Genomic DNA, 10,641 nt, shown 5'->3' on the forward strand with positions numbered 1-10,641 from the left:
AATAAAACCATAATTAAATCTTTACCTTTTTGTTGAATTTTGATGAAAAAACTTACAAAAAAAATTACCAAAATATTTATAATAGGAAAGGATAGTTGTGAATTTTTTTTTGGAAGGAAACCAAAAATGTTTGTCAGAAATTTTATAGGTTTTTAATTATATTTTTTTCTTTTTGACATTATGCCTAAAATTACTCATAGCCCTTCCCTAACCCATAAACAGGAGAATCATGCACTTCAGCACGCTTTCTTGGAAAATACCACACAAATATTCTACCATAAAATTTTAACGAATTTAAAAGAAATTGTATTGAAAGGGAATTTGTATGGAACTCGTAACGCCTTTATTTGTGCCAAGGGTCCCAAATATGTAACTGCTCAAGACATCATCTTACCACCTTCCATGGAAATCGTTGATAATGCATAGCATATAGCCCGCCTAGCCGAACTAATTGATTTGTGTATTAGATTACAAATCGAGAGAAATGGATGATATGATATAAGAACACCAAAGAACTTTTACGACGGAAGTTATCCTATAGATGATGTATTCATGCCTGTCGAAATGTGAATCATAGTATTCATTGTTATGGGAATGATAATGAAAAACAGGAGATACTTTTTCTAGAAGTATGGACAAATGGAAGTTTAACTCCGAAAAAAGCACTTTATGAAGCTTCTCACAATTTGATTGATTTATTTATTCATTTTCTACATGCGAAAGAAGAAAACTTACATTTAGAAAACAATCAACATGATGTTACTTTACATTTTTTCCGTTTCATTATAGATTAGTTAAACTAACAAAAAAGGAAAAAAGAAATAGCATTGAAATATATTCTTATTGACCAATCAGAATTGCCTCTCAAAATCTATAATTGTCTCAAAAAGTCCAATATACATACATTATTGGACCTTTTGAATAACGGTCGAGAATACCTTACGAAAATTGAACACTTTTGCATAGAAGATGTAAAACAAATATTGGACATTCTAGAAAAGAAATAGAAAAAGCATTTTGAAATTGATTTACCAAAATTTTTAATCCAATGGATTTTGAACCTTCAGCACAATCCATAGATTCGGGCCAGAATTGAATAAATGTATCTACGGAGAATTCACTTTGACTTTGAAGTGACTACTCCCTAGGTACACACATCATGATATATATTTTTAATTTATTCAAATTAAAAAAGACCTAAAGTTAGGGATTTATCAATCGGTAATGTTGCTCTAATACCCAACCAAAGGACTACAACAGTTCCAATAAAAAAAAACGATTGTCGCTATTGGACGACGAAATAAATTTTGAAATTTATTAACATTTTCCAAAAACAGTACTGTTAATAATCCCGCAGGTATTAAAACCATTAAAAAAACATTCAATATCTTATTAAATACTGTACAAAGTATTTGAAATATAGGAAAGAAATACCATCACGAATTTTCTACCATAAATTATATAGTCCTAGACAATAGGACCCAAATTATGTATAATATAATTTATGCCTATAATAACAAAATGAGAGATGCGAGAGAATTGATTATTTCAAAATATCAATAAATGATTTTACCTAATACTCTAATTTGAAGTTATCAAATATATTATCATAATTTATAGAAATAAATTATTATTTGATAAGAATGCAGAAAATCACATATTTAGAATGTAACAATAAATAATAAAATGTATGCTTTTGTAAGTATAAGTCTCACAAAAATAGTATGACAACAAATAAGTAAGTTTTAGTTATTACATACGTTATTTATTCATTGGCATAATTAACTTGATTTTTTTTAACATTAATATCATTATAGGTTCTTATCATATATGTTTTTGTTGATACAATGCTAGAACTACCCATAACCCTTAAATAGAAGGATAATGTGTTTTAGTGCACTCGAACCCACGTCCTCTTACACCAATAACAATACTAATACCAACGACGTAATTAACTTTTAACATGAATATTTTTAATATATGTAACCAGCATTTATTTCACAATTAATTACTATTTTTAATTCATTTCAAACAAATGCCCAAATTTACCCAGATTTAAAGTTTAAACCATCAATGTAGATAATGTAGACACTGTGTTTAAGGCTTTAGGACATGAGAATATAATTTAAGTTTAACTAGGCTTACCTTCCACTATCATTACAAATAAGCTATTTACTCATAATGTGCCATCAATATACCACTATTTAAAATAATTCAAACATTACATTGTCATGTTTTCCTTCCATATCATATCAAACAAACACACACTTATATAACAAAACTACATAAATTTTAATAATTTCATACGTAACTTTAATTTAGTGTAATGATACACATAAAACTTTAATTATGGTTCAATTGTATACATAAAATATTAATTTTAATTTAATTCTATATATAAATAAATATATATAATTTTAATATTTCAAATATAAATTTTAAAAAATATAATATCACACATTAAACCACTATAAATTTAATACATTTATTCAAGTCAATAATAAGCGAAATTATTCTAACAGAAAACGAAGAAAGAGAAATAATACTCCAAAATTTCAATGTGGAATTCTTTAGCAATTTAGGCTCCGTTTGTTTGCAAGAAAATATTTTCCAGAAAATGTTTTCCTGTTTTTCTAGTGTTTGTTTCACTAAAAACATTTTCTATTTGGAAAATATTTTTCAAGACACGGATAAAATGCTTTATGTTTTTGGGAAAATGTCTTACGGATTTCATTTCCGTAAGACATTTTCCGGTTCTTCCTCCATCCAGGTAAAAGTCTTCTTCTTCCCTTCTTCATTCATTTTCCTTCTTTTGTTCGCCATCTTCTACTCCATTGTATAAGTTCTCTTCTCAGGCTGCTATTTCATTTCTTCTCTTTCTCTCTTTCTCAGGCAAATCTCGTTCTTCTTCGTTGGGTCTTGGCTAAGGTATGGCATAAAGCTCTTTTTTTTCTTCTTGTTCTTTACTTGTCCATATTTTTACCGATTTTATGTTTGAAATTTTATGCCTTTCTTTGTTTCTTTATTTTTAATTTTTTTTCTGGGTTTGGGTAAATTCTATCGATTCAGGGTTTTGCATGTGCTTCTGTAATTGTGAAATTATACTTGTGCTATTACTGCTTTCAACCTTCGTTGCTAAAATACAACATCAAACATTGATATTGTGTTATACTAAAACAAAATCATTTCATAAGAAGCGGCAGTAATTCTTTTCAATTCTAATAAAACAGTAAGACTGCCTTAGATTAGGATTTGTAATTGTTTGTGTGGATATGGCATTTTAGATCAATGTTTCTCTAACTCGTTATTTTCCTGAGTACCCCTGTCCATCATTTGCATCCCAAATATTCGGAAAGGGTATTGGTTATGAACTTATGGTTCTCCAAATATATGTTAAAACTTAGAAAATTAATCATATCCATGTTGGCACTTGGCACTCACACTTTAGCCCGAATAATATAGTTTTAGATAATTGAGATTATTATGTTCTTTTTGGTAATTAGACATGGTTTTTTTTTATTTGATAGGCACAAGGAATGGAGTTCCATATTCCTTTTTCTTCTAAAATTATACTTATGCTATTACTGCTTTCAACCTTCGTTGCTAAAATGCAACATCAAACATTGATATTATGTTATACTAGGACTTTGACTGTCCAACTGGCCTTTGTTTACAATGATTGGACAGCCAGACAAGGTTGATAGTGTTAACAAAAAGCAAAAACATGAATATCAATTTATGAAATCTCAAATAACCAACATAGACACCATAATTGAAGCAATGTTTTGTTTTGGCTTCCTAACAAACTCGACCTCCCTTCACCCTCATGATTCGATGGTTGCAATTTCCCTTTGGCTTAAAAGAAGCCAAGCCAGTTCCTGCAATTTGCTTTTGTCACAGATCTCAGTAGATGTACAATTTTTTGATGTCATTTTATTCTGTGCATAAAAGTTTGCAACTTTCTCCATTGCTTAATACCCAATTAATTCCCAGTTTTGTGCTAAAAGATTAAATTTTTCTTTTGATGGAGTTTTATGTTTCAAAGTGTACAAATTTCAAGAATCCCATTAGTTTTGTCTCTAAAATGTTTGTAATTTTTCATTTTTGATTGATCTGCTCTCAATCTTTATACTATTTGGATAAATTTTGAGTTTTAGTTAAGCTGTTTAAGGCCATTTATTTCTGGCTATGGTGTTTTTAAGCAGTATGTTTTTATTTATATATATATATGGTAGATATGTTTTTGTTTATTTCCTTTGTGGTGTGATTTAAGCAGCTGCAACTGTGCTAAGTTCGAATAAAGTAACCTTGAGCTTCATTCGGAGATGTAGACTCCCTTTGGCCCTTTTAATTATAGGAGTAGGAGTAGGAGCCATTGCCAACAAGTACAAACTAGTAACTTTGGTTACTTGAGCAGCTGGGACTAGTAGAGCCTCTTGATTGTATAGACTAGTAGAGGAATTCTTCAATAATTAGCTTGCATATTTGACGTGGTTTTATAATGTTTTAGTTGCATCTTTTTTTAGGATGATTCTTGAGATAAGTTGATGTTTTTTACTGAACTTTTTTGGTTTAAAATATGCAACGTAATTTGTGGTTTCAAATTCATTTAATCCATTGATGTAAGAGTAATTACTAGATTTGATCATTTGATGCTTGAGATTTGACTTTTTCTATTATTTCTTCTTCTTTTTTCTTTTCTAAACTAACAAAAAGTTAATCTAATGTTTCAATTTTCTATATTTTTGTATTCAATTCACCCAACTATTTTCTTAAAGTTGAGCTCAACTAAAATTAAAATGAAGAAAATACCCCAAGTACTATGATAGTAATAATTATTAATGTTAACAAAATACCCCAAGTTTAGCTAAAAGTGGAGATTCAGATGAGGTTTTGGTTCATTTTTTATATGCTCTTTCTGCGTTTTATAATATTTTAGTAAAGTTTGTGTGTGTTTCTATTAAAGATTTCATTTTCAAGCTGCTCTATGTTAACTTGGGGCTCTTTTTCTTTGGCAATCAAGTTAAAGAAGTATTAATAAATGAGAAACAACAAAATGTTACTATTGGATCAAGAACTACAATATAAAGCCTATGTAGAGAAGAAGAATATGCCTACTTTGCAACTGCTCAAATTGTATTATAGTTAGTTGAGTAAATAAATTACCACATAACTTTAGAAGGGTGAAGACTGTAGCAGCAGCACAGAAGACCATTGAAATTGCTACCCAAAAGTGATACAAATTGAAATAAGAGCTAATTAACAGTCAATTCTATAAAAACCTGACAGGCTTACTTCCCAATAACAGTAAATATTTTATTACAAGAACCAAGTTTCTCAAAGGCTAGAACACCGAAAATATTCCTATACATTTTCAAATAAACACTTATCTTCTATTGCACCGAATTGAGCTATTAATATTATTTTTGTTTAATTACCCTTTTTTTTTGTAGAAAAAGCACTAAAAACTGTTGGAAGAATAAGGGATTAATTCAAAAATATGGTACTTTATGAGCTTAACTAGAAACAGAGAGTAATTTAAGGGATTGATTAGACAAAGTACTTTAAGAGCTTAATCGAATACAATATATGATAAAGGCTTATGTAGGATATTTAGAAAAAAACAAGGGCCCTTTTTAGCATTTTAGCCTTCCTTAAAATGCTCAAGATGCTTTAACTCTTTCTATTAAAAAATACAATAAAATCTCCACACATCAAAGGAACCATATGTCTTAATTCTTTCTTTGCCAATATGAGAAAAACAATAACAGCAAAGGCACTAAAGTATTACAAGCTCCAATCTTTTACTAGTTCATATACTCATGAGGAACCTTTTATAATTTTTTTTATAATTCTAAATTTTCTATAACATTTTTTTAATAAATTTTGTTTATGATTTTTAAAAATAAATTTTAAATTTTAAAATGGCTTAATTAATTTTGTTCTATTGGGTGCTATAGTTTGTTATGAATATGTCTTCAATTATGCCTTTTTTATTATTATTTAAGTTGGGGTTGGTTACTTAACTCCATTCCCTTTAGTCATGGTAACTTTAGTCATTGTTTGAGAAACTTTCGTATATGTATGTATGCACTTTAGTCATGGTAACTTTAGTCATATATGTGATATTATGAAAAGTTTACATCTTTTTTGTAGTGATCAAATATTTGTGTGGCATTATTTTGTGTAGATGGATCGTAATCAAGATCAAAATGCAATTGTCGGAGTCGTAGCTTCAGTTTTAGCTTTTGGGGCTCTCTGGATTAAAAAATTAAAAACTAGGAAGGAAATTGCTTCTCACCCTCGTGTGAATCAAGATTATGAAAGAGAAAATTATATTAATAGTCTTTTATATAGTGGTGACCAGCATTGTATTGATGTGATAAGGATGAGACCGATAGCCTTTTTTAATTTGTGTGATATTCTTAGTATAATTTGTTACAATCAACTAAATCGGTGAATATTAGGGAGCAAGTAGTTATATTTTTACATATAATTGGTCATAATGTAAGGTTTCGAGCGATTGGATCTAGATTTTATAGATCAATTGAGATAATTCACTGTTACTTTAGGGTTGTATTGAGAGCTATTTTGAAATTGTATAAGCTAGTTATTAGATTACCTGATGAGTCAACTCCTAATGAAATTAGAAACAATCCAAGGTTTTATCCTTATTTTAAAGATTGTATTGGAGCATTAGATGGAACTCATGTTCGTGCATCTGTTCCACTTAGCATTCAAGGAAGATTTCGTAGCCGTAAAGGGGGACGACACAAAATGTATTGGCTACCATTACATTTGATTTGAAATTTTCTTATGTTCTAGCTGGTTGGGAAGGTAGTGCACATGATTCTCGTATTTTAAGTTATGCACTTTCATGCCCAAGAGGATTAAGAATTCCGGAAGGTAAGAATTATAAATCATTAAATACCAAATATTTTTCGTAAGCTCATAATTTATTAGTAATAATTTTGTTTTATAAAATTGTAGGTAAATTTTATCTTGCTGATGCTGGATATGGCATCTGAAATGGATATATTACCCCATATCGTGGTGTCCGATATCATTTAAAAGAGTTTAGTGCTCAGGGGCCTAAAAATACAAAGGAACTCTTTAATCTTCGTCATTCATCATTGCGAATCACTATTGAACGTGTTTTTGGAATTTTGAATAAACTTTTTCGTATATTAGATGCTGAACCATTTTGGAATTTTCAAACTCAAGTAGATATATTTTTGGCTTGTTGTATCATTCATAATCATATAATGAGAGTTGATCCTAGTGATTTACTTAATCAAGGATTATACGAGGAGCCTGAATCTGATTTGATAATACCAACTCTTATGGAGCGAGAAGAAAGAGAAAAAGCAAGAGAATGGTCTGCTAAGAGAGATGAAATTGCACAAACTATGTAGACTGATTATATGGCTAGAAATATTAGGTAGGTTTAGGACTTAGGGCTATTGTTTCTATGTTATGTATGTTTTAGTATTAAAATTTTATTTTATTTTTGTTAATGTTGGTTGGATAATGATATTGAAATTTTAGTTTGTTGGATTTTGAAATTATCATGTCTTAAATTTGTTAGATATTGAATTTATTATGTTTAAGCTTATTGGATATTGAAATGATTGACAATGAAAATTATTAATGTAGAATGGGTAAGGCAACAAAGAAAGGACCTCCAAGCAATTCAGGTGGACAAAACCAATGGAACATCTTTTTCTTGAAATTCAAGCAGAGGATGCCCAGAAAGGAAATAAGCTTTCTAACACTTTCAAAGCAGTTTCTATTAATCGAGTTATCGAAGCTATTTCTGAAAGATTTCAAGTCCAATGTGATGCGAAGCATGTGGAAAATCATTTTAGGACTGTAAAAAATCAATGGCAGGTTATATGTACAATTCGGGGTGAAAGTGGTTTTGGATGGGATGATAACATGAAAATGATCACATGTGATAGAGCGACATATGATGCAGCAGTGATGGTAATATATGCATATATATGTTAAGTATATTTCAATTGTTTTTTACTTGTTCTTCTAATTGTGTATAATATCCAACAGGCACACAAGAAGTATGAACCATTTTTGAATAAAAGCATTGATCATTATGATGAAATGGTTTTGGTTGTTGGCAAAGATATGACAACAGGGAGTTTTGCCAGAACATTTGTTGACATAAATTTGGATGATGGTAACCAAAATTTAATGCCTATAGATTGCGACAATGAAGAGACTGAAGAGGTAAGAACAACAGTATCTTCATCTGGCACATCTAAACGTAAAAGAAAAAATGCTCAAGAAAGTGTCGTTGATGAACAAATTAAATTTGCGGGTGAACAACTTGGCAAGATTGCTAATGCTTTGGAACAATTTACTGCGGATAAAACGCCACATCTTTACGAAGAAGTGATGTCGATGGAGGTAAAGGATTTGATGATGACTTCCTATGTTCTGTGTTTGATTATCTAGTGAGTCGTGAATCTGAGGCCAAAGTTTTTTTAGTTAAAAGTAAGAAGCATAGAAAAATTTGGCTTCAAAAATTTTCTCAAGGTTGAAGATATTGATACTTTTAATGTGGTGTAATATTAGTTATGCACTTGGATAATATTGTTATTATCATGTGGTGTACTACTAATTATGCATTTGGATAATATTATTAATTTCTAATATTAATTGTGGTTTGAAAGCTAATTTATAATTATTCAATCCTTGTTTTATTTTTTTATAACACAATTAGAAATAATTTATTTGACTTTCGTTGTTTTTAATTTATTATATATTTAATTTGATTTATTTATTTATAAATAAATCATTGCAATATATGTAAAAAGAATTTAAAATATAAATTTATTAATATATGTAAAAACAGCTTTTCCGGAGAATATTTTCAGGAAATCTGTCAAACAATAGAAAATATTTTACACAGATTCATCCTAACACCAGAAAAGTAAATTATTTCTAGAAAAGTAAATCATTTTCCAGAAATTATTTTTCGAAAAACATTTTACTAGCAAACAAACAGAACGGATTAATTCAAGATTTTATCTGTAATTTCAAGGTTTAGTAAAATATTAATAAAAATGGGGAGTACATGTAGGCGTTCAGTCCAACTATAGAAAACAAAATTAACAACCACTTTACTTAATTTCATATTATTCCACAAGTCATTTTTCAACTTTGAATTATATATATTTTATTCTAGCCCTTAAATTCATCCAGAGATTACACTTATAAATTCGAGGATTTATAATTTTCCTCATTTTAAGAAATTTTATCCTCAAAATTTAAAAATATGCCTTTTCGAAATAATTAGAGATATTATTGTCTCATCGTTTTTTCACTTTCTTCTATTCTATGGTTTCTCCATAGTATTTTGACCAATGAAATGTGCTTGTCCCGTAATTATTTTATTTCTTGAGCTAATATTACCATTGACTTTTTTATATGCCTTTTCGAAATAATTAGAGATATTGTTGTCTCATCGTTTTTTCACTTTCTTCTATTCTATGGTTTCTCCATAGTATTTTGACCAATGAAATGTGCTTGTTCCTTAATTCTTTTACTTCTTGAACTAATATTACCATTGATTTTTTTTATATGTCAAATCTAGTTATAAATCAATTGACGTTATTGATATAAAATGTGAAGCTAATTTGTAAGCAACCGACTCACACATTCAAGGATTTTATATGGACCAATAAACTTAAGGCTTATTTATTAATTTATTTTTACTAAATTTGAGAATCTTTCATGAAAAAACTTTGAAAAATACTCTCTCTTTATTCACATTCAATGTCTCTTCTTTTCAAATTAGTATATGACTTCTATCTATCAATAATTGTCTACTCTATCTACTTAATCAATTCAAGTCTCACTAATTTATTTTCATCTATTTATGTTTACCAAAAGGAAGTTTTCCGCATCTATAACTATTATTATAAAATATGCGCATCTATAACTTTATCGATGTGACCGTAAATTGATATTGAAATGTCACATTAATAATTAATTAAATTTTTAAAATTTATTTAAAATATTAAAATGTGACATCAATAATAAAATTTATTTAAAATTAAAAATTATTAAAAAGGTATAAAAATACATTTTTTTTAATTATGTTTAATTTTTGAAAAATTGATGAATTGCTAAATGTGAACAAAATTAATGTGGTTTCAGAAACAAGATAAATTTAACAATTAAAGTAAAGAAATGAGTAAAATGATTTTTTTTATATAAAATTGAAAGCTGAAATGATTCATTATACTTACCAAACAATATCTTTGGGGAAGCGAGATCCAAAGCTTCATTAATATCTGAGCACTGAGCAGAGAGATTCTGTTTGTTTTTAATTTATTTTATATACGTTTCATTTTTTTTAAAAAAAAATTATCTGTATAGGCAGACTGCAATACTTCTCCAATCGAAAACATGAGTTCAACTTAAGAGATTAAATTTCTATACTTTATTTTTAGAAAATAACATTTAATTTAATAAATTGAAAATATTAGTAAAGGAATAAACAACTCATTTAAAAACAAAAATTAAATACATTTATTTGAGCAGATAGAAAATAATAGCAAACACTTGTCGTAGATGGTGAATGACGAGTTCCATCAACACAACAAAGGTTTGAGCCTC

At 28.5% G+C, this 10,641-nt stretch overlaps 1 protein-coding gene across 1 annotated transcript; it reads left to right on the forward strand.

The window, feature by feature from the left end:
- Positions 1–2,527: 2,527 nt before the first annotated feature.
- Positions 2,528–8,611, forward strand: LOC107928571 (uncharacterized). Its single transcript, XM_016859828.2, has 4 exons — positions 2,528–2,770; positions 2,893–2,928; positions 7,657–7,986; positions 8,065–8,611. The coding sequence occupies exons 3-4, from the start codon at positions 7,711–7,713 to the stop codon at positions 8,470–8,472; spliced, it is 684 nt and encodes a 227-aa protein (XP_016715317.1). The 5' UTR covers positions 2,528–2,770; positions 2,893–2,928; positions 7,657–7,710; the 3' UTR covers positions 8,473–8,611.
- The last annotated feature ends 2,030 nt before the right edge of the window (positions 8,612–10,641 follow it).

Source organism: Gossypium hirsutum, chromosome A12, assembly GCF_007990345.1.
Source record: "Gossypium hirsutum isolate 1008001.06 chromosome A12, Gossypium_hirsutum_v2.1, whole genome shotgun sequence".
Taxonomy (NCBI): Eukaryota; Viridiplantae; Streptophyta; class Magnoliopsida; order Malvales; family Malvaceae; genus Gossypium; species Gossypium hirsutum.

Coding starts and splice junctions, on each gene's coding strand:
- LOC107928571 (XM_016859828.2), top strand. CDS start 7,711: ATGGAACATCTTTTTCTTGAAATTCAAGCAGAGGATGCCCAGAAAGGA. Junction 7,987..8,064: donor CATATGATGCAGCAGTGATG/GTAATATATGCA, acceptor AATATCCAACAG/GCACACAAGAAGTATGAACC.